Raw genomic sequence first — 24,739 nt, 5'->3', positions numbered from 1 at the left:
GGAGGGAGGGAGAGTGTGACAGATATTGAGATAAGAAGGTCCTTCCTGTCTACAACAGGACAATTTTGATGGAGAGACATTTTCAGTGGGTTGATACTAGGAATGTGTATGTTTGTACTATATTTGTATGATTGAGTTCGATGGTTAGCAATGGAAAAATGATACTTTGATTCTATGCTAAGAGGAAAGGTTTATGATTCATAGGGGAAAACAGTTTGAGACTCGGCCATCTATAACGACAAAGACATTATTTTCCTGAAATTGGATTTTTCAGCGATTACATAAAATGCAGGAGGGTACATCAAAAGCATTTCAAGAGGTAATCATCTCCAGCCCTGAAGGAAAGCAGCATGTGGACACTTTAGAGCATGCGCCCACCCTGAGCACCAAGACGCTGTTCATACATGCCTCAGATTTATTTTTGGCACTACAAAGTCAAACGTGTTTTCAAAAATATTATTTTCTTAATTTGTTTTCTGTAGGCAAAATTATCAAAAAAAAAAGCATAAAATAATCTCAGGGAAAAAGCAAACCACATGATGTGTTTGACTTCACAAAGGAATCTCTACTGGATTAGAGCCTTTCGAGCCTTCATCATTGGGGATGTGAAATTCTAGTCCAGAAACACTGCCAGCGAACTGTGCCTTCATCACAGATGCTGAATACTGAAACAGGACGCGTCTTCCTGCGTCCTTACTTGAGGATTACAGACTGGCCGCTCACTTGCAATTATGCCAATCACTTGCTGTGCAAGCTGAGAAAACTCTGGGGCTGTGGGGAGAGCCAGGGGCACCAAGCTGAGTTCACCAGATGAAAAGTTCCATGGCCGATGCGCCTCCATGTCCTTGGTCTTCAGGGAATGGCTGAATTTTATATAAAGCCTATTTATAAACCCCTGAAAGTGATACTTGCATTCACCTCGCAATGTGACATCATCTCATCAATAATTTAGGCTTAAGAAATAGATTCATGGGACTCTGAAGGAGCCTCACACATGGAAGCACAGAAACCGTTCAAGTCCTCTTACCTTGCTCCTTGATCTGGCGAATCTGCTTCACAGTTTCTTTTAAGATTGCACATTTGTCAGGTTTGAAGTTGAAGTTGTCGATATCATTAAAATTTGCAAAAATCAGCTCTGCAAGTTCTTCTATGTACTTATTCTCCTGCTCACGATTACGTTTCTCGGTGCTCCTTTTGGGACTAGGAAGGAATGTGGATTATTTGAGAAACGCTGCTATAAGAATGACAAACACGCTAAACTACAGCTAACACGAACACAGACAGCAAAGTTGCCCATTAACTAAAGCAGTTAAGACCAAAGGCATAAAACGTCCTAGAGGGTTGCATGCTTTTAAAAATTCTCTTTTTGTCCTGTGTGGGTCTGTTCCCGGATGTGTTTCATGCCCCAGCCTCACACAACTCGGTCAGGATGGTCTACCATTGCTGTGCCTAGCACTGTACTTACTGCCAGAGAGGGAGCGGGACTTTGAAAAGGTAAGGAAGGGGGATTATGTTAATAGAAATTCAAATTTTACTTAAGATATGATTATGAGGTGGGAATTAAAGTTAATTAACATAATTATAATTGGAGTGCATGGATTTCAATAACTTTTTTTAATAAATATAAAAGGTAATAAAAACAAATATTTCTTTAGAATGTTTGCAATCCAATCAGAAAATGTATCAAGTCCTAGTACAGTTTGGAGCAAAGTGCAAGTGACCCAGGACTCCAAATTAACTGTCCAGACCAAATGACCAGCAAGTGCAAACAAATTTTAAAAAAATCTTAAAAGTTCAGCTAATCTTTAATGGATGACGAAAAACATCAAAATTGGCAAAAACTTCTCATGTGAATCTGACAGAACAACAAAACTCCAAAGATCCTCTTGAAAACAATACAATTACTTGTTTAAGCATTGAAGTCCATAAAGACCTCCAAAACAATACCAAAGGGAAGAAACTTGAGTTGTTTAGTTTTTGCATCTAACAACTTATTTATGTAATATTAGTGTAAAAATTTGTAAATCCGGAGTTCTCATGTTAGAGTATAAATAATAGTTTTAGTTTCCTAAGTTAATTAAGCTATGATTTTTACACAATTTTTCCCTTATAGTGGCTCCATGATTTCCGCAAGATTACCCAGTGAATTACTGCAGGGCCGGGCAGGGCAGGGCAGGGCAGAGGGTCAGGGTTTTCTAGGACTCGTTTCTGCCTGTGCACCTTGTTTATTAAGCACAGTTTTAGGAAGAAGATGGCTGAAAGGCTTACAAGAGTCCAGTTCCCATGCTTGCTCCTCCCCTAGGCTTTCCTGGGCTGGGAAAAGCATAAATGAGAGGAGGTGAGAAAGGGAACTGGGTTACAAAGACCTTAAGAGATCACAGGGAAGGGCTTCCCTTGTTGCTAGCATAACCTGCTAGCATAACCGGGGACCCCAAATGAGACAACACGGGGACCCCAAATGAGACAACACAGCTGCTAGAACTGCCTTCTCCCCAGGGGGCTCAAAGCATGATGGGAAAGCTGGGAACCCGCAGTAGGCAGAGCCAGAAGCAAATGGAGTGTACAGAAGTCCTGGGGACCCTGAGGCACAAATGCCTGCAGCAGGGCTGGCGTGTGGAGGCGGAGTTAGAAGGACCTCCCTAACCTCATCAGCATTGCTCACAATCTATAGACATGCTGATGGTATTTCACTGTAAAAATCATTTGAAATATTAGTGTCTGAAAAAGCCTTCTTTGTGGTTTAAAGGAGAAATGCATCCCCCCCACGTGCTCAGGCCTTTGACTCCCTGGCCCCAGTTGTTGGCGCTGGTGTGGAGATGGAGGAGGGGGGTTAGGAGGGGACGCCTTTCAGAACCAACAGTGTGCTCCACTTCTAGTCCGTGCTCTCAGCTCCCTGCCTGCTGTGCCTTGTTCCTCTGGAAAGGTAAGCTGTATGAACTCTTCCTTTCGTGATGCTTTTAGTTGTGGTGCTTCGACATGGCAACAAACCATAACACTCTTCTTCGTTTCCTTTTTGCATGGCTCTAAATCGACCAAACTGTGTGCCAACAATCACTGTTGCCCTACACCACAGATGCAGATGCTTCTTCCTCTTCCAATTCGTCGTTTTTCACTAACGGGGCAGTATACTCTAAACAGTTTTTGAACTTTGTCTTTTCGCTCTCATCTTTTGGGATAGTATCTAACTATATATGTAGCCTAGCTTGGTCTTGAATTCCTCCTGCCTCGGACTTTGGGGCTGTGCCCCAATATTTTAGGAGGCCTCTAAACATACTAACCTCATTGTTTATCACAGTTCCACTGTGTTCCAGGGTACACACCATCAACTTAAAATGTTCTCAGCAAAAAGTTTTTCCTCATCTCTTATGAATCTAAGCGAGGTTCAAATGAGTAACCTTACACCTTCTGCATTCTGCATATACAGATGCCATCCTGAGGAAATCAGTCATTCACAAAGGACATGGATTTGTGGTTGTGATAGTGCACATTAGCCTACAGCAAAGCTGGCCTAGTAATGGTACCCCAACACGGCAAGAGGCACAGCTTGTTTTAGCACTGTTCTATCCACTGAAGAGCCACAATTTGCTTTCAACTCAATAACTGGATTTAATACTTCATGTCATTAAAAAAATAAGACAAATAAGAACTCAGCATCAAACTAACATCAAATCTTTTCATTACAGAATTTATTTGTTACAACATTCTGTGACCTAATAGAAAAGAAAACATGGAAAACTCGAAGATTATAACAACGAACTGATTATAAGAGTAAAATACACAAGGGACAGTACACAAGTATATGGAGCAATTTCTAAAAAAATAATTTAAACCATTACATATACAAAAATTTCACTGTTAAAGAGAAAAGTCAAGCACGATATTTAAATTGAGAGTAAAATCAATGCTTAGATAATGACAAAGCATGCACAATGCTTTACCAGACAAGTTTTTTCTGTAAACAATAGTCTAACCTGGGTCCAAGCTGGTCAGTGCATTCCTTGCGTTTTCTTGTCTCTGCCCTGGATGGGTCAGAGGTGTTTTCTCCCATCCCACTCATCTTGAACACATATCAGCAGCTAAAACAGAGAACAGGTGAAGGGGGATGAAGAGTACAAGTATCACATTGTTTTGCCAATACTTAAGAACTTTGACTTCAATCAGAAATTATTTGACAACATGCTGTTTTGATATATGTGCGTGTATAATGTAAAATTAAAGTAGCTTTCTCCCCGTTCTTTTTGAAATGGAGCTAAGCAAATGGAAAGGTTAACACGTGAGAAATGAACCCTCCTAGCTCACCGAGCTCACCAGCACCATGAGCTGTTCTCGGCCAGCCTGGGTCAGACTACGGCCTCCAGTTCCGAGGGTGCTCGGGCACCATGGAGATGAGGTGTTGTAAGGGGATCCTCCCTGCCTGTTTATAGTTGGCCAATATTGAGTGACAGACAGCTGGGGGAAGTGGGAGGGTTCCAACGTTATCCTGGCAGATTTGATCCCCTTGTAGTGGCCCTGCACAAGGCCTCTAAAGCAGTGCCTCTCAAATGGAGGTTCTTCCTGCCTCCCTCAAGGTTCAAGGCTCTACCTCCAGCTCCTCCCTCTTCCTCTCGGCAGTCCATGTCCCTCTTAAGTCTCCCAAGATGGCTTTCTTTCATACATTCCGCTAGACTGACTTTCCTTCACTTAGCAAGTCCAGTTGCTATCACCAAAGGCCAAATGTGACTGAGGTATATAAGGATAAAATGACCGTCCTAAAAGAGATAACGCCTACAGTTTAGAGAAAAACACTTAAGAGTTACTTAAGAGGTTTAGTGTCTGCTTGACAAAGGGAAAAAGCACAGCTCAGAAGTTGGCATTTACGCCTTTTCTAGAAACCCATTCTGTGCTCTTTCTCCTTCACGCTGAATGTCTGCTGCTCTGCTTTACTCCTCTCTAGATTAGGAAAAGATGGTGAGAAGGCAAAGAACCTCAGAAAGACACCAGCAAGAGCAAGGAAAAAAAAAAAAGTTGGGTCAAGGAAATCAGCGGAGAACAACTAGGCATCACGGTCACCTACCAGCCCAACTGTCTGCAGTCTCCTTGGGTGTGATCCCAGACCTCATTCTCAGTGGCCTCTCAGTCACTGCCCCGACCACTGTTCTGATCCAGTTGTTTGCTCTCTCCCCCTATCTTTTTGAGAGTCATGTGTTTTACAGAGCCAATTGTTTTTAGGGAGGCAGAATGAAGAAATGCTGCATCAGCAGAGGGAGGTGACACCAATGGAACACTCAATTCAGGAGGTCACATGGAAGGGACAATCTGAGAACTGATGCCTGAGCTTCCCGCGGGCGGGCAGGCGGGAGCAATGTAACCAAGCCTCAAGGTCCAACTCTGCTTACTTTTTGCAGAGTAAGAACTCTATTTAGTTAATATTCACTTAGTACATATGCTATGTACTAAAGCTTACAGAATCAAAGCCCGGCTATGAAACCTCTATTGTCAAGCCGCCATGTGCTATCCTTTAAGCCCAAACTTTACCACTTGGTTAGCCATGACCTTAAGACACATTGCTACTTGCACATTAATGATGTTTTGCAAAATGGAATTACCACTGACACCCACAGTAAAATTGCCCCACAAAGGGGCAGGGCCTGGGATTTACAGAAAGCCCTGACTTGCCTGTCACCTACCACAGGCAGAGAGGCCTGAGGAAGAAGTAACAAGATCTGAACTTCTGTGCATGATGCGATGGTTCTTTCACTACTTTCCTGTCACTGTCGATGGCCATGGTGGTGGGGAACAGAGGCAGTGCTGCTTAAGACAGGGCAAAAGGGATTAATTCCTACACAGGCAGCACTCCAACACACACAAACAGCCCTTACTATGCGGCCTGTGCTTCTCTACTGAGATTTAAGAAACATATGCTTGGGCTGGGGACCCAGGGCACTATGGGAGGTACAGGAGACAACATGCCACAACATTCATTTTTACTAATGTTTTCTGAACCATAATTCCCAAGATTTTACTTATCACCATGCAAGGAAGAACCTCACATCTAGTAAACTTCCAAAAAACTATCCAGGTCATTCCCATAGAATTGGTTGTGAACAAGTCATCAAAATACAAGTATGATTCAAACAAAGTATAATCTTCACTAGATAGCAAGAACAAGTCCCCCAAAACAAACAAGAACCCCCACATAGGTAGATATAGGTGATATTTTATTTAAAATAAAACATATATAACTATCACCACGAATACTGACTCCCACCGCCAGAAAGCTCAGAGACCTCAACCGTTAGAATAAGTGTCTGTTAGTCAGAGAATCCGTGTGGGATTGAACACTGGCTTTCCTGTCGCACACCTTAAATTTACACACAATATCTAATGTCCATGAGTAGTCAACAATCACAATTTCCACAAAAGGACTTGAAGAGATGAGCAGATCAAGAGTGTGTGCATTCTGGCCCAAGAGCAGTAAACCCAGGGAGTACACTTCTGTATCTTATTTGTACCTTCTCCAGATTAACTTGAAAACATTCTATTTGTACCATTAAAACATCTTTTGATTCTGCTGGGCGGTGGTGGACATGCCATTAATCCCAGCACTCAGGAGGCAGAGGCAGGTGAATCTCTGTGAGTTCAAGGCAGAGCAAGTTCCAGGACAGCCAGGGCTACACAGAGAAATCCTCTCTCAAAAACACAAAAAACAAACAAAAAAACAAAAACAAAAACCCATCATTTGTTTCCTCCTGAGTTTACTTATATGCTAATCTTTCCTTTTTATTATATAAGGGTTCCTTAAATACATTTCCTCAGCATATAAAAGTTTTGAACTTTTTGAACACATTTTGAACACAATGGTTCCTGGCTCGTACATTTTTTTTTCGTGTAATTTCCCTAGGTTACGTCTCTCAAGTACACAAATCCACCAGTCTTTACATTACAGAGGGAGAGGAGGGACAGCAAGTCAAAGAGGACCACCTGACCGTGCTCCATCTCTCTGGGAGAGGCCACGGTGGCCACACACTCACTGCCAATCATTGATGGTAAATAAGGACCCCTACCCCAAGGAAAGGCAGTGGGTAGTTTCCGGCTGAAGCAGGAGGAGGGCAAGGAGGAGTGTGTCCTGAAGCACACAGGCTTGTGATCTGTTCTTTAGTGGGTTAGACAACACGCAAGCCTCAAAAGTCAGGGTTTAGAACAGCTCTGTGGATCTCTGAAGCAGGGGACTCTCTGGCATTTTCCATGCCCCATGTGCCCAACATTTTACCTGTAGAATGGGGCAGAGCCAGGTGAGTTCATTGTTTTCCTCACCACTCAAGATACTGGGCAGAGCAGAAACGCCATAGTCAGATGACATAGATAAAATCTGTCTTCAGGCCTACATAAGAATACCAGAAGCAAACAAATAAACCACACAGAGACGAGTTCTAATGTATTTTTGTAGATCAGAGTTGAAATTAATTTCCAATACAAAAGCAGGAGGTGGACAATACTCAAGGCACATTCTGGAGTGGGTAAGCAAGTGACCCTGCGCATTTCTACATGTTTTCAACATGCTTGAGTATGCCCCTCTTAGACTGTTCACGTAAATCACAGAAACAGGTCAGGCCACAAGAGGTAGCTGAGGATAGTTACAGTGAGTGAGTGAGAGCAAACCGGTTTCTACCAGATGACAGCTGCAGTGAAGGACAAGCCTGGAGAAGAAGTTGTTATTTGTCCATTCTTGTTATCAATAGCCACACGATAGCAGTGCTTTCACTGTGATGGAAGGTCTTTCCTCCCATTCCTTGATATCAGATTGAATGTACTTGATAGAAGAAGAAAGAGCCACAAAATTCAGCAAGCTTCGTCTTTTAAAAGTAGCAATATTTTGGGAGGGAGGAACAATGCCCACAGTCAAGTTCTCAGCAAATGACAGAAAGCAATATAAAATGTCCAATCTCAAGTCAATTAAAGAATGCACTCTTTTCTTCATGGAACTCACCTATCTAACTTAGAAGGCCGCAAAACTGCTGCTTGCAAAACAGCCTCGCAGCATTAGAGCTGACTAATCACCCGGAATCCATGCAAGCGACAATGTGCACTTTATCTCTTATCAGCACAGGCCATCTTCCAAACAAGGCCTGTAAAACTGTCAGATTTATTATATGCTGAACAAATTCAGTTAAAGGATAAGTAAGGATAATATCCTTGCTTAAATCCACACAGAATAAAGTAAGTGGTCAAGCACCAGGACTTCTCCCGGTTCTAAAAAGAAAGTTTTAGAGTCGAGCCCCTATTAAGTCCCCTACTTTGAGATGGAATTCAAAAGGAATTTTTCCTGGGGCAGAGACGATATACCAAAACAGCTCCTTTTATCCTCCCCGCAAGGCTTGCTTCGTCTACAAGGTATTTCCAACCGTTTTCTCTGTGCAGCCCTGATTGTTCTAAAACTCACTATGTAGTCTAGGCTGGCCTTTCCTGCTTCTGAACTGGTTCTCGATTTTCTGAGACAGCCTTATACTCTGTAGCTCACATAAGACTTGAACTCTTGGTCCTCCTGCCTGTCTCCTGAGTGCTGGGGACAAACCTTCTGAAGACTGATAAACACTCTAGCATTATAAAAGCACATATAAACGAGCACGCCTCCATCCCTATTCTGTAGAGACCCCATTGTGCAGAAACTCACTGCGCTTCCCTGGTGTATCAAGTCATGTGAAAACAGCTGATTCTCAGTTCCCAGAAGTTCCTCTCTCAGGGCCTATCTACTATGTTCCAGGGAGGAGATTCTCTGTATTATACAAACTCAGAATTCTTGGCTATTCTCTGATACATCTAAGGAAACACAGTATCTAATACTTGAATGACCAAAACATAATGTTTGGCTGTGGATACTGGGAAAGGCAAAGGAAAGGAAGGACAAGTATTTTGGAAATACCTGCTTCCAAGTAGTGTTCATTGCTCAAAATTATTTCAGGCAAACCATTCTGGTAAGATGCTAACTTTCACCAAAGGTTAAATAAATATTCATTCAAATGTAGTAAATATGCAGATTATGTAAAAATATTTTCCGATTCATATGAACAAAACAACATGACAGACAGAAATCAAACTGAAGCACACCTGGACATGGGTGAAAGCACACAGAAAACCTCACTTTTTCTTCCACCTGGATCATACAAAGAGAGAACACTATATAATATTTCAAACTATTTTAGCTATTAAAACGGTATATTATTTTCCTATAAGGGGTATTACTCCTTTTATTGGAACATAGGAATCCTTTAACCTCATCTCATACAATATACGGTCATTCCAGATTTCATATAAAATTTCAATTTATCTAGGATGTCAATTTACCTACATGTTCAGACTCACAAAACTGCACAGCAATGCTTGCAGTGACAACTGTTAGCTTGCAAAGGTTTAGAAGAGTCACTTCTAAAGCGTGCAGGATCAAAGACAACAGAGTCTCAGAGTGAGCTGACTGGTTTCCAGAAACACACTGGATATTTGCCTTTCTAAGTAACATGGAGATCAGGCACACATCGGCCTCCCCAGAAAATGACTTCAATACAGCTCCGCATTTCCAGGACCAAACATCACATCCTACAACTACTCTCCAAGGAGATGACTTCAGTAACTACCTTCTGCAGGCTGGGTCCTCTTCCACACAACAGTAAGAATACTAAGTAAACGTTTAGGATAAAATTTTCTTCTTCTTAGTATACTTTGCTCTTAGATTTACTTTTGTATAATGGCCTTAAAGTGGTCTATTAGACAGTAACTAGAAGACACATTGTACTTTCTGACTGAAAGCCAATAATATTCATGAATTTTTTAGTGAAGATACTTCAAGATGCCATTGGGAAGACAGCAATAAACACATTAGGCTGCAAACGGGCAGCAGCTCTCTAACGTACACCATGATAAACAAATGAATGGCTTCACTCATGTTCACTGGCGACAGAAATAATTCGGTATGACACTTCCATTGTCTACATCTTTCTTAAAGGGGAGGGGATGGCAAAATTCATTACAGAATATGTAAGTGGGGGTGCAGTGGGGGCAGAGAATAGCCGGTGTGGTGTCAGTATCAGTTTCTGCTTTCTGGGTCCTCACGGTTTGAGTTCCTCAGTGCAGGCATTCCCAGGGCTCCTTGAATCTGCAGGTCAGATGAGCTAAGACAGCCAGAAATAGCAAGATGAGGTTTTAATAAGAGCTCAGATGAGAAAACATGGAAGAGCATCATTCCCTGCATGCCATAAGCCCTTGTCTTCCTATTACAAGGGGGTGCCTGTCTCCAGTTAACGTATGAGAATCAAATTTCTTCTGAAGGCTTAAGCACGTACTCTAGAAAGATACCAGCAAAGAACACTGGAAGTGGAGGATTCATGTTGAACTTTCATAACTTGTCCAAGGTAAAATTCAATTATCTTTCTTTACTATTAACATCATTTATAATTTCTTTATGAGAATTAAGAGCCTTCCTAATTTATGTGAGAACCGACTAAAATGAGAAGGGCAAGGTAGCCTGAAGCACTCTAAAGCATTCTTACTGAGCTGTATGAAGTTCCTCTCTCACCCTTTTATCTCTTTTAGGTTGATATTTACTTAGGAGAGGGCAGGTTGCATGTAGATACTTTGTGTGCCTCCGTCTTAGGGTTTTTAATGCTGTAAAAAGAGGCATCATTACCACGGCAAGTCTCATAAAAAAAAAAAAAGATTTAATTGGTGTGGCTCACTTAGAGTTTCAGAGGTTCAGTATGTTATCAACACGGTGGGAAGCATAGCCATGTGCGGCAGATGTGGGGTTGGAGCTGAGAGCCTCACACTTAGGGAACCTTGAAGAAAAGATGCCTCAAAGTCCACCGCTACAGTGACGCACTTCCTCTAATAAGGCCATACCTCCTAATGATGCCACTCCCCTTTTTTCTTTCTTAGCTTAGCACCACAACCTCAATTTGACTGACGTCTTCTTGAGATGGATGTATATATGCCTTGTAGCAACTAACTTCTCTGATCTGTTTCCAAAAGAAACTTCAGTGACAAAAGTAACAAAGTGATGGTTGGATTCAAACTCAGATGTGATTTCAGTAACTGGCATTGTTTGAGCTTCTTTATATTCTTCTGGGTAAGTTCCTTTGAAAACAAATGCTTACCACCACTTCAAAGATGAAGAAACTGAGGCAAAGAAAAGCTCATGTAGCCTGAGCAAGGCGCCTAAGTCTCAGAGTTCAAGAGGCAGGAGAGATGGCTCAGAGGTTAAGAGCACTGGCATCTCTTCCAGAGGTTCTGAGTTCAATTCCCAGCAACCGCATGGTGGCTCATAACCATCTAGAATGAAATCTGATGCCTTTTTTTTTGGTGCATAGGCAAGCATGTAGACAGAACACTTATAAGTAATAAATAATACAATTAAGTTTTATAGTTCAAAAGTTAATCCAGTCAGGAGTGGCGGCACTAACCTTTAAACCTAGCATTTGGAAGGAAGAGGTAGGAAAACTCTGTGGGTTCCATGCCAACGAGTGCTACACAATGAGACCCTGTCTGGGGGGGGGGGGAGTTAATCCCATAGTTCCTCAATTCTCATTACTGTAATTGTGGGTACTAAAGTATCCTGTTCAGAACAAAAAGATTTCATTGAAAAGAGAAATTTATAAACTTGAATATGTTATAAAAATTACTGTGTTTTAAAAAAAAAACAACAAAAAAAAATTACTGTGTTTTAATCTAACTTAGTAAGAATGAGTTCATTTGATAGGACCTTTCTTTCTTCACATACTTTACAGCTATCCAGTCAGTAAATACACCAAACTCCACCACTGCTGTAGACAGCATACAAAAGACTACAGTCCATGCCTGAGACAAGTCTTAGCTGCTGAGCTGGAGAGAAGGTGAGCATTGCTGTTCTTGCGTTAGTATGAAGTTACCAAAGTAAGTTATTAGACATTCTCCAGCACACAAGATTCATGAACTGAGGTTCATGTTTTCCCTGTAAAATCAGCAATGGCAACTGGCTGATTAAGAAGCCAGTTATCAAGGATAATTATAAAGAATGCTACGTGCCACTTTAACCATCTTACTCCAAATATATAAGCCGAGTGTCAGTCTCTACTACTGTATCAGCACTCCCCTGCATAAATCAAAGTGAAGAAGCTATGATTTCCAATTTTTGTTCATTTAAAAAGACCTAAGCTTTTTTGTTTGTTTGTTTGTTTTGCCAAGGTCTTACTGTGTAGCCCTCACCTTGAGGAGGAGCAGAAAGAGGAGTGTCCGGGATTCCCAGCAGGGAATACAGGTCACGGGGCGTCTGCTCTGTTAGCCCAGCAGTTCAGCCAGAGTTTATGCATGGCTGCTGCACAGCATCACTGGAATGTCTGTGTGTTCCACGTGTGTGGAAAGTGACAAAACAGACGAAGCCCATGACTCTCACAGTGATCGGCAGGTAAGGCGGGGACAGGAAGGCAGAGGGAAAGCAGGAGTGGAGCAACGGAAATGGAGTCAAGTGGGGGGCTCAGGGAATCTTGATGGACAAGGAGAGCTGGGGCTTCTCACAGAACACTAAACTCAGGAGCTGGATGTATGATACACTGTCACATCTGCTATGCTCAGAGCACACCCCAGGTGTTCATCCTGCTATGAGATTCCTAAATACCATGTCTAAGTGACCTGGGAAGTTACTTAATTAGTCTCTTCATTTATGATAATACAGACATTCTCTGCTTTGTCAGGGTATAAAACGGGAAGAGGACTGGCACCCTGGGAGAGGTTTCTTAATAAATATGAAATATTTGAACTCAATAGCATGTAAATATTTATGAAATTGTCCAAGGTGTTAGTAAATAGAGTTGGAGAAGAAAATTAGTTTTTTCTATAAGTAAGAAAAGTTACTTCAATAGTAACAATCAATTTTTTGATGAATATAATTTAATTTTTATTCTCATTTCTACATGCTCAAATTTTTCTTAAGAAAAAAAAGGAGGGGGAGGGAAAACCAGTGAAATGGCTCAAAGAGTGCTTGTCATGCTGGCCTCTTGGCCTCATTTTGATTCCAGAACCCATGTCTGAGTGGAAGGAGAGAGCCACTTGTGATGGTTGGTTTATTGTGAACTTGCCACAAAGTAGAGTCATCTAAGCAGAGATACTACTAGTCCTCTGACCTCCACATGCATACTGTGGCACTCATGTCTGGCGCGTGCGTGCGTGTGTGTGCGCACGCATGTTTGTATGTATGTATATGTATGTGTGTGTGCACACACGTGTGTGTATGTATATGTGTGTATATGTGTGTGCGCACACATGTGTGTATGTATGTATATGTATGTGTGTGTGTGTGTGTGTTTTATGCATCATACTCACTCATTCTCTACCTCTCTCTCTTCCCTCTCTCTGATACTATAAGCAAACTATAGAGTTACCTTGGCCATGGTGTCTCTCCAAGCAACAGAATAGAAACTAAAACACATTTCCTTCTCTGCACCAAAGTCTAGGGTACCCACCTGGCACTCTCCCCTAATAAAGACAACCCTGCTGGGCCACAGCTGGGCCCACATTACTGCCCCCCACCCCACTTCCCTCCACTCCATCAAAACTTTCATCTCTAACTCTTCTCCCTGGTTCTTTACCTCTAATCAAACAAGAAAAGAATTCAAGCATGCTATAAGGAAAAGCATAGGACCCAAATAAAAGCAAGTGCTGTTTCCATTCCTGGGTAAAACATGTGCAAGAATCAAAACAGACTTTTGATTCTCTTTTTCCCCGTCCTTCCACACAACGATAAAATGAACAGAGCCCACTCCATCCCCCAAAAGCCAAGCAAGCAAGTAAGCAGGCAAGCAAGCAAGCAAACAAAAACAACAAAAACCAAATACTTTATGAGGCCCCTGGACTCATTTTCTTGCTACGACCCCCCAGTCCTACAAACTTTCTTCTCGCTGTACCATCACCACAAACCTCAACAGCATGTCGTTCAAGGCAATGATTGCCACTAAAAGGAAAAAGGCATAAAGCCAGCTGGCCGCATTTGTATCCAAAAGGCTGAGGCATGAGAGTCAAGAGTTTAGACTCAATTTGGACTATAGTCTAAAGTAAAGCAACTCTGGGGCATCAGGGAAGCCCCCCTCATCCAATCCAGCCTTACAGACATAATTTTTATTTTCAAATAACACAAACTTAGAGAGTGGCTAACTAATAATTAACATGATTTGAAACTTAAATTAAATTCATAACTTTAAAGAATTTTCAGATGATCAACAACAACAAACGAGTCAAAAAGCTGAACTTGTACCTTTCTGTGTCCTTTAAATAGAGAATTTTGACTGCGGGGATAGCGCGGTGGTAGACCCCATGCCTAATACATGTGGGCCTCTTTGCTTCAAGCCCCAGTAAGCCCCACACACCAAATTAACCACATTCTAAGCTTTTCTTAGCAATTTTCAGTTCCAGTTTCAAAGCTGAGAAATGAACAGCTGTCAGCAGATGCAGGGTCTCTACTGTAACAGCACATCTAGTTGTAGAAAGCAATAGCACAAAGTTCACAGCTCCAGGATAAAAATACAACTGGACTCAGGAACAATGGTCTTTAATTACCTTCAGGAATGAGCATAAACTTAAATCCAGAAGAACTCGAACGGTGCCACAAATGTCAAATTTGACAAAAAAATGACAAGGCCACCTGAAGAAACCGTGGGTGGTGTCTGGGTAGTGCTGGGGCCTGAGCATCCCTGGGAAAGGCGAGCAGACTCCAGGCCAGACAAACTGGAGAACAGCCTTCGGCCTGCCATATCTGTGCTGAGGCTGAAGACCTATGGATGATCCTCATATCTATCTAACCCAGAGCCTTCCTCTCTGAGGGAGAAAGCAGGGAGAGAGAAGGAAGGGGCCGTGTACTCATTTAGTCCTTACTAGATAGTGTCAATGGTAGAGTCTGGCTAATCTGCAGGACTTAACTGAGTGGTTTTTGTTAAACATGGCAATATATGAGGTAGAGATCAGGGTGCCAGGGCATGCTGCAGAGCACAGTGCTGGCATGGGTAATGGTTCTAGCACAGAGGGAGGGGCCCAAAGCCGAGCTGCTCAGGATCAGCTCAGTCCACACCTGTCTATCTTCTTAGGCTGTAAGGACTAGATCACACATGGTGGCAGCATCAACCAATGCTCTTGCAGGAGCTCCCATCTCACAGCCAACACTGAGAATGACATCAGGAGTTTTGCTGGCTTAAAAAAAAATCATAGTACAATTCTGCTTTACATTCTTATCAACAGTAACCAGTGTCTCTTGGGCATTTCCAGCACTTTATTTTCACTTAATAGAGGAATGTGGGCCAGAAGAATATTGTAGCTACAGTAAGCAGAAATTGGCTAGACATCCATAGGATACTGTAGAGATGAAAGCAAGATGGCAGTCTGGTGCTGGAGTGATGGTCCAGAGATGTTGCTCAGATAGGACCAAAGGTCAGTTCTCAGCACCCACGAGGTGGCTCACAGACATCTTTAGCTCCAGTTCTAGGAATCCAAAGCCTTATTCTGAACTCTATGGACACGAGACTTGTGAATGGTACACACATACACACAGGCAGACAATCATACACATAAAGTGAATCTTGAAAGCTGGTTTCCTAGAGGTTCTCAAACCTGGACACTAAAGGAACTTCAATACAACACAGACTTCCTGGCTCCACTCCATCTCAGTTAAAACAGAATGGCTTAGTGTGGACAATGACTAGAACTACTGGCCGAGACCAACAATGGGAGGAAAGAGTTAAGGCCAGTGCAATAATACTCTGTGTCAATCAAACACTGGTTCATTTTGGCTCTTCTGGCAGGCCACCTCTTCCCCGTAATCCAGTTCCCTAGAAGTTGCTGGTTTCTTAAGTATACAGAATAGGCAGGAGTTGGAGACTATACCTTCTAGTTCCTCATGGCAGCTGTAAGGCCTTTGTTCAAATACTCTGCTCCTGTGAACACCCGATCCACCCACACTGTGTGACACTGTCTAAGTTTTTGTTGTTTTTGTCAATGCAAGCTAGAGTCATCTGAGAAGAGGGAACCTCAACAGAGAAACATCCTCATCAAAGTGGCCTGTAAGCAAGCTTGTGGGGTATTTTCTTGATTAATGATGGATGTGGAAGGGTACAGAACACAGTGGGTGATGCTACCCCTAGGCAGGTGGTCTTGGGGTGTATAAGAAAGCAGGCAGAGCAAGCCATGTGCATTCTTCCATGGTCTCTATTCAGTTCCTGCGTCCAGACTCCTGGTACTAAATGTCTTTCATGATTAACAGGACTATAACAAAATTACCGCCATCCATCTACCTTCCTTTCGATGGGATTTGCCAGCATCCCACCAGCTATCCTGAAATTAGTCATTACTGTCCCCACAGGTCTTGGTCTGATCGCACTTTTGGTTTACTTTTACATGGTCACCTCTAATCTCCCTCTCAAATGTTTCCACTTGAATGTCCCATGTTCCCCTAGGCTATAAAGAAACCGGTTTTCTTACAGACTTTTCTGTATGACTGTCTTCAGTGTGGAGAAGCTTTTTCCATTTACTTCCTTCATTCCTTGCTGCCCTCACTTTCATGCCTCTATTCACAGGATTTATCACGCAACCCTCTACTCCCAGAGGGGGAAAGTTGGGAACTGATAGGAATTCTACACAGTTCTAGGGGAAAGCGTCCGACAGATACCTCATGTTTTTTGAAACTGCTCTTAGAACTGCCAGAAAACTGCTTCATCCTCAGGTCAGTCCCATCTAGTTTCCTCAGCTTTCATAACTCCAGTATTCCTCAGTTGGCTGTGTCCTCTTAGGAAGGCAGGCACTGTGCTCCTTACATTACTGGGATCTCAGAGGATGCCTGCCTTCTTCCACAGTACAATCCAAGCCCACTTCTCCTTCCTATCTTCATGTTCTCCCAGATCTCATTATAAAAACTGTATGGAGAAGCATTTTCTACCTCTTCCTCTTTAACCTATATGCCAGGCACACTCAGACCATATCTTCTAGTCTGAGGAGTGGGGGAAGAGTCCCCTGAGTCTGAATCTCTCTCGGGGCTCTACCAAGTCATGTACGAGCTTTTCTGCCACATTCACACCTGTCCAAAACACTGAGGTTACGACCCCTCACCTCCAGTGTGCAGCCATCGACTTGTGCTTTGGCACTCCTCTCACTTGCCTGCCTCTCAGTAAAATAATATTTGAAAGACAGCTTATTTTGTAGCACCTCCAGGAGGGATATAGAAGTGATCTATAATCAAATTCAGTGTTATCTCGGCAATGACATATACGAATATTCACACCAAGTAGGACAAATGAAGATATAAACCATCTCACACTCATTTAGGACAGACTTAACAGCAAATAAATCAAGAAATCTTTCCATTTTCAGAATCTGCTGCATTCTGAGTCAATTAAGGGAATGCAGGACTACTGCCTAGTGCCACCACCTCCAGTAATTCCATGGTTCAAGGCCTTCCCCTCTAGTCTTCTGGGACATTCAAATGCAAAACTTGGATCTGAGGGTGATTTGACAGTCAGGGCAGGTGCCCCTTCCTCCCACCCTACTCTGTGTGCATCCTTCCTTAAATGCACTGGGTCAAAGAGCATCACCTTCCCCCAATAGAGGAGGACCAGTCTTCAGTTGAGCGGATGGCTAGAAGCAAGCTCTAAAATGCCAAGCTCATAGACATCTGGACATTTAGTATTAAACACTGCTACTCTAGTGCAATATTCATAGTTAAATCCCCCACAGCCTCAAGGAGCTCTCCTGGTTTTCTCTCCTCTCCCCTAACATATTTAAAAGGTGTTTTCCGTCTATTTGGTTGTACAACTACTGCCTTACCTAACTCCACAGCATTTCCATCTTCAGGAAGAAAATCCATACTTAACATGCAGTTACTTTTTACCCCATACTCAACCCAGCTACTGGCAGCCAATGATTGGCTTTCTGTCTCCAATGGTACATCTTAAATAAATGCAGTCACACTGCATGTGGACCTTTGTGTATCATTTATTCATTGGTGCAATACTCAAGGCTGAGCAGCACCGCAACACGCATCAGGAATGAACACTGGCTTGTTTCTGCTTTTTGGTTACCGAATATAATGTTTCTTCCAGTTCTCTTGGATGTACAGTTGAGAAAGAAGTTAGTGGATCATGTTGGAAGCCCATGTTTAATTTGCTGAAGATGTATTAAACTGGTGCTCAAGTGAATACACTTGAATTTCCAACTAGCAACACAGGAACCCAACGACAGCGCTCCTTTGCCAACAGTTGTTTTCCACTTCTTTCAGCAGTACAGCCACTATAATGGGCTTGAGCTGGGTTTCTCTGTAGCTTTGGAGCCTGTCCTGGAACTAGCTCTTGTAGACCAGGCTGGCCTCGAACTCACAGAGATCACCTGCCTCTGCCTCACGAGTGCTAGGATTAAAGGCTTGTGACACCAAGCCTCAAATTAATTTGGAAGATTTCCTAGTGAGTCAGTGTTGGTTTTAGGACATCTCTGAGAAACTAATCAATGTTGCAAAGTAAAAGCATAAATATGCAAAATAAGACAAATTTCCCTAAAAAGTCACTGACTCACTATGCTATTTCTGAATGCTGCAGATTTAAGCTCCCTTGTTTTATAGCACAGCTATGGTTGCATATTTGTAAGCCACTGGGGGAACCTTTAAGACATGTTATCCGCAATTTCTCTTCTAGAGCCATGCCCCAGAGAGCAAAGCAGGATGTTAACAGACAACATACACACCACAACCAATGCAGCAACAACTGAGATGTCCACCCACAAATGACACAGAGAACATACAGACACACACACAACATGCCACCTGAAGAAGAAAAGAAGCACCGACAGCCTTAGACAGTGATGAACCACAGAATCTCCAGAAAATGAAAACAGACATGGGGCACTTAACAAAATTCCACCCATGGGAGGTGCTGAGAGCAGCTACATACATGAAGAGAGAAGGTAGAAGAGAGGTATCAGAGGTTGGTGGGCGAGGGAAGTGACTGTCTGATTGTGCAGTTTCTGTTTGGGATGATATAACGTTGGACAAGTACACTGGCAAGGATTGCACAACCCTGTGGGTGTATTGATGTTACTGAATTATTCATTTAAAGGAGGTGAAATAATTAATCTTATGTTACATGTAACTTGCTGCAACAAAATACTAAAACAAGACAAAACAAAAATACAAACAGATGAGCATAACAAGGCAGCTTCTAGGTCTAAGAACCAGGGACTCTGCAGGTGTAGTTTAGTCACCACTACTTTTCTTCAACCTTTCCAGGTACGTGGGTGCTCTCTTTAGTGCACAATCTAGTCCTAGGGTTTTCTCCAAATCTTTCTTCCAGCCTTACCTCCCCAACCTTTCACCACAAAACGTCTCCTCTTCTTCTCCACTTCTGCATTTTGGAAATAAGTCACCATAGTGGAGGCCATACGAGAAGACAAGTGGTAACATTACGTCTAGTTTGCTTTCTCCATCATTCCCAGAACTTGGAGGGGATAAATCTGGCTACGAGCAAGAATGCCATTACCTTGAAGAGAATGCACAGCTGCTGATGAGTGAACGCCCTCAATGGCACATGGAGACTTCGAGTTCCTAATGTCACGTGCCAATAGTACTAAGGGCAGAACAATCTAACTATGGTGTACAGTGAAAGGTGCACTCTTTGGAACGTGGCCAGATGACGACATCCTAGTGGCTTTATAGGAAAGAAAGGGACCAGATACACACAGAGAGCATGTGCTCTGTTTCTTGGTATAGGGTGAGGCTCTGTAAAATCATTGACTTAAATTTTGAATCTTCTAAATCAGGAGCCAGAATAAAGCTCTTTTCTCTGCAAAGCTGACTTGACCATGAGAAGTGACTAAACAAATTATAGAGCACTAAAAGTGGGACAGAGTCCACGAGCTCCTCATCTGAGAGTCTCACAGACAGACTCATCTCCGGGGAATCTGCATGAATGCAAAGGGGCTTACAACAAATCTCAGTAAGTGCTGTGCATTCCAGCGTTCCCAGCTTACTGTGGCTCCTCTGTGGTTTCCTACCTGCACAGACTAGCACTGCGATGAGTAAAGGACCTGAAAACCAGCAAGGGAAGAGGAGAACACACGTACAAACCTCTGTCAGACCCTACACCTCCAGGGCTTTCCCACTTGTCAATCTCGCGGCAATTCTACCTCTCTAGCAATTGGTAAAAGCCCGCAGGGATATTTCTTCAGACCTCCTACCTCTGTAACACCCCTGAATAACTTCCATGAGCAAATGGTTCTTTTCAATGCAGATTAAACATCTTTTATAAAATGCTTTACTCCTAATACATGTTAAGTACGGCAGAAGTTAAGCTCGTCAAGAGCACAAACATGTAAAACAAAGCCACTTCAGCTTCACACTGTCTTCTCCTTGCCCCTGTGTTCATCCTCTCCTTATTCTGGAACAAGTCATCCACACCAACTGATGTCCAGTATACAGCAATTTAATAGCATAGATGCTGGAGTCAAATAGTCTGGGTGCAAATCTTGTTACCTATGTTTGGACGGGCTACCCAATCTCTTTGTAGGACAGGAAGTTTAAGGCCAAGGAGCTCCAAGGTGAATAGTGCTTGGCCAATGTATTCTTTTCTCACACACACACACACACACACACACACACACACACACACACACACGCTCACACGCGCGTGCATGGCCCCAAAAACCAAACAAACAAAAAAACAAAAAAAATTATTTTTTAAAAGCATTCGTAAAATTGACATAATACATAAAAATAAAAGTAAAATTAGAAAAGGCAAGTTAACAAACATTATTTCAAAAGTTCTTGCTATCTGAAGTTTTGGTGCAAGATTTATCATTCATTTCAGCTAAATTCTAATGATGCACATATTTGAATAGATGCACACATGGCACACATTACCAGACTTTAGCCAACTAATTTACCACTCAGAGCTGACATCTAAAATGATGAAGCCAAACGCCTAGCTTCTAGCTAGGTAACCATTAAATTGTACCAGTGTTCCAGTAAGATTAAAAGGCAAGTACAGAATTTAGTCATTTCATACAAAATCACTGACAAAACATGAAAGTAAGGACATAGTCCTTTTGTTAAATTAAAATATTACACACACTATTTGTACTATGATATTGGTGCTAAGCACTACAAACTGAAAACATGGGAACTGCTCGGGCTGTCCTCCTGTGTTGAGGAAGCCATCATGTCAATGAGCAACAGGTAAGTAAGCCCTTGCTGCTGAGCCTTCAGTGCCTTGAGAAAACATGCTGGCTGTGATGCTTGCACTTGGTGCATGTTATATTCCCCTGGCTTCCTGAAAGTTAAACTGCTGAAAACAAGAACAGTGTGGTAATTCTGACTCAACCGTCTCTAAACTTTTACTTTCTCAGAAAACTGGAGTTCCTGAGGCCATGCTGGGTCTCACAACATTGGTATCAGCTTGGCTGTAGTTCCTTTTATCCATCTGCCCCACGAATTATACATGACTCCAGAAACGAAGGCCCTCAGCCCGACAAGACAGGCCTGGTTACAGTATTTGTGGTTGATTACTGCGGCTATATTTTGAAGCAGCAGGCTTGGCGAGCTGGCTGTCTAGCCTGTTTGGACACTACCCTGATGTCAAAACTTGGTCTTCATTCAGCGAAGTCGAAGGCTTTTCTTGCTTCCAACATCCATGGGTAAAGACGTTTTTAGATAATACAATACAGAAATTTGTTTGTCAAAGTACTATGGATTGGAGGTAGAGCCCTCAGAAGCTCTAGGTTCAATCACTCAGTCACAAAAACAAGCCCACAAATAGGAAAATTAAATACAATCTAATAACTATTGCCTTTTACGATATTAAAATGAGCAGTTCCAGGCCACTGAGATATCCCAAGGCCTATGAAGAACACTTCTGTTGTGTACACTATTATCTAGAGCTACCCCTGTAGACAGCCATGTGCCAAGCCACCCGGAGAGTGCACACTCATGAAACAGCAATGCTTTGCCTAAAATTCCTTCAACCATTTAAAAGCCACAGAAGATTCAGAGAATCACATTCACTAGGCTTGGTCCCAAAGCCAGCTACTACGCTGCCTCACTGGATTAGATAGCTCACTTTCTACCTCCCCCCAGATTTCCAGAGTCTAAAAATAGTCCCTACTACTGACGACGATGATGATAGCGCACAATGAAAGCACCTTTCAATATTCAAAACACAAAAACAGTAAGTAAATTATAAACTCAACAGCAAAAACAATAGAGAATATTGACCGGCTATATCATTCAGCTTCAATTATTAAAATATTTAGTATATGTAAAGCTGTTGTCTTTTGGGTTGAAATCTTAATACTTTAAAAATGTGAGAGATTTCTGTAGTGTTTTTAAATCTAGAATTATAAAAGCATCATTTACATTTACTATCTTATGAATAGAACTATCTGCTGCAGTCCAGCCTGAGCTGCGGTGGCAATGCCACTGTGCCAAAGAGCAAAGCTTGTGCACGAAGATCAATCCTTTATCCAACAACTGTACGGTTTGTTTATCATAAGGAAGGAGAACATCCTTGATTCAGTACAATTAAAAATTATGTCTGAAGTGCTTTTATTGGAAAAGGGTCAAGGAAGTAAGTAATTATTTGTTAAAACGTCTATACATTGCATGAATGTCCTGATTGCTTTCCCACCTCCTCAGATATCAATTTTAAAGGGAATAGTATAAATCATCACTTAGTTTCAAATTTACATGTTATTTGGACACACATCATCACCTGGCTGAAACTGAGTGAAAATGATCATTTTTGTTCTGGAAAACAAATGAAGAAACCAGCAAGTCAGTTTCTGGGCTAACCCCTGTGTGACAGTTAACTCTTTAAAGGACACCCACAAATATCTCTTACCAGCTGGAGTTTTGGGCACTGGCCTTGCCGGGTTAAGAGGAAAGTACACACTACCAAGAGAATTAATAACATTCAAACAGGGCTTAAATAGGTGGATGTTATTTAGTTGGTTTTTTTTTTGCATACAATAATATAAAGACAAAGCAAAGGAAGTTAAGTGCTATGTATGAAAAATCATCCAATGGAAACCAGCCAAAATTAGAAAGCTCTATTTGTTACCTAATCAATCATGAGATGATTTCAAATTCACTGCAAAGATATTTTTTGAGCTTAAATTTACAAAAGAATAATGAATAAAAGAGACACTAGCATAAAGCATATAATGATAGTTATCTCTTAATAATTAAGATTTGCATCTTAAAGATTTAAGATTAGTCTGAATCTCAGAAAAATGCTTATCAAAATACTTCCTCTAAACAAGCATGAGATTGTACTTAGCAGCATCAAAATCTGCAAATAATCTTTAAATAGCAAATAAACACAAAAGAAAAGGACTCTAGAATCAATTTGGGTCACACCGTATTTGTTCCTAAGAATACTGTCACTGAAAAAAGAAAAAGAAAAGAAAAGAAAAGAATACTGTCACTGTCTGGTTGCCACAATCAGTTCTCCCTTCCACAAGTACACCCAAGCACACAGATTCTAGGAACATTACCAAACATTAAGTCAGAGCACTTGCGAAACGCACCTGGTAATTGTCCACAACCTCTGCGGGGCACATTAGAACCGGGTGGGTCTCTGCATCTTCACCAGTGATGTATACACACACACATGAACAAGTGTCGCTCAGATCAATCTCCTCCATCTGCCCCAGCCCACATTGTGCCTCACTGTAAACTGAAGCACATGCTGAGCACCCAGCAGCTCAGCTCCTCCTATCTCCTTCTCAGGGAGAGCTGACAAACTACGCTCATGGCTCCTTTTCTAGCTGCTGACCAGACAGATCCCCCTTTGACAATCCAGTATGGTGGAACACTCGAAAATCCTTCCTGCTTCTATTGTATTGCTTCTAAAACCAGGCTTTCCTTTCATTGAGATAATAGCTTTTTCTTCAGTCACATGATGCAGAAGCTACATTAACAGGGCTTTATGATAACAGACTAAGCAAACCTTTACCCCTCCTGCTATCAGGGGAGACATCTCAACGACCCCCCCCCCCATACACACAGTCTTTAACTCAGGATCACACTCTCATGCAAACACACATGCGCATGCATGATATACAGGCAGACACTCACATATCCGTATAAAATTCCTCTTAGAATGCTTGGCATAAAGAAAAAAAGTACAGCTTCGAGATAGATTTGTTACTAAAAATAACTGCTCAAGGCAAGCATTGACTCCGGCTTTCCTTTCTCTAGATGTGGCACGCTAAAGGCATCCCAGTAGCCACAATGCAAGGAGAAGGTGGGACATTTAGAAGGAAACGGGCTCCCTGATCCCCTCTGGTGCTTCGCCCCCAATGACATATATCTGTCAAGTCATTCATGATGAGCACTCTGTGGCTATTACAGCTATTCTCATGCTGGGAATGAATTCCTGTGTTAGTAAAACATTCATACGCATACTGTCTGATATCAAATGCACCTGATCAGGAATTTACAAGTCACTTCAAGAAGGAAAGTACTTCCGTGACTAACACAATCTTAAAAATGTAGACAGTTCCTTTCATTAGTCACTTTCATCTATCTGACGAATAATAATGATGATGATGATGCCACCTCTTAAAACATGTATAGAAAAGCCAGTTCAGCAGCTGATGACTGGTGGTCGTTTAATTTTCCGAGCAGCCCTAGAGGCAATATTAGAAGGAGAGTGGCAGGAATGCTGTGTGCCTTTCCTGTGTCTACAGGCTCCTGTATGCACTCTTTCCTGTCTTTTTC

General features: G+C 42.1%; 1 protein-coding gene across 3 annotated transcripts in view; it reads right to left on the bottom strand.

The window, feature by feature from the left end:
• Positions 1-24,739, bottom strand: part of Ncoa2 (nuclear receptor coactivator 2) — a 222,814-nt gene that overhangs the window by 78,194 nt on the left and 119,881 nt on the right. For all 3 annotated transcript variants that reach the window (XM_005361880.3, XM_013351868.2, XM_026786560.1), the window contains exons 3-4: positions 3,972-4,076; positions 1,028-1,200 (exon numbers count right to left, since the gene is read on the bottom strand). In XM_005361880.3, the coding sequence (XP_005361937.1) occupies positions 1,028-1,200; positions 3,972-4,057 (259 nt within the window). In that variant the 5' untranslated portion in view covers positions 4,058-4,076. The remainder of the gene's footprint in view (positions 1-1,027; positions 1,201-3,971; positions 4,077-24,739) is intronic.

Source organism: Microtus ochrogaster, linkage group LG5, assembly GCF_000317375.1.
Source record: "Microtus ochrogaster isolate Prairie Vole_2 linkage group LG5, MicOch1.0, whole genome shotgun sequence".
In the NCBI taxonomy this organism is placed as follows: Eukaryota; Metazoa; Chordata; class Mammalia; order Rodentia; family Cricetidae; genus Microtus; species Microtus ochrogaster.
The sequence above is the reverse complement of the archived record's forward strand: the minus strand, read 5'-3'. Positions and strand labels throughout refer to the sequence as shown.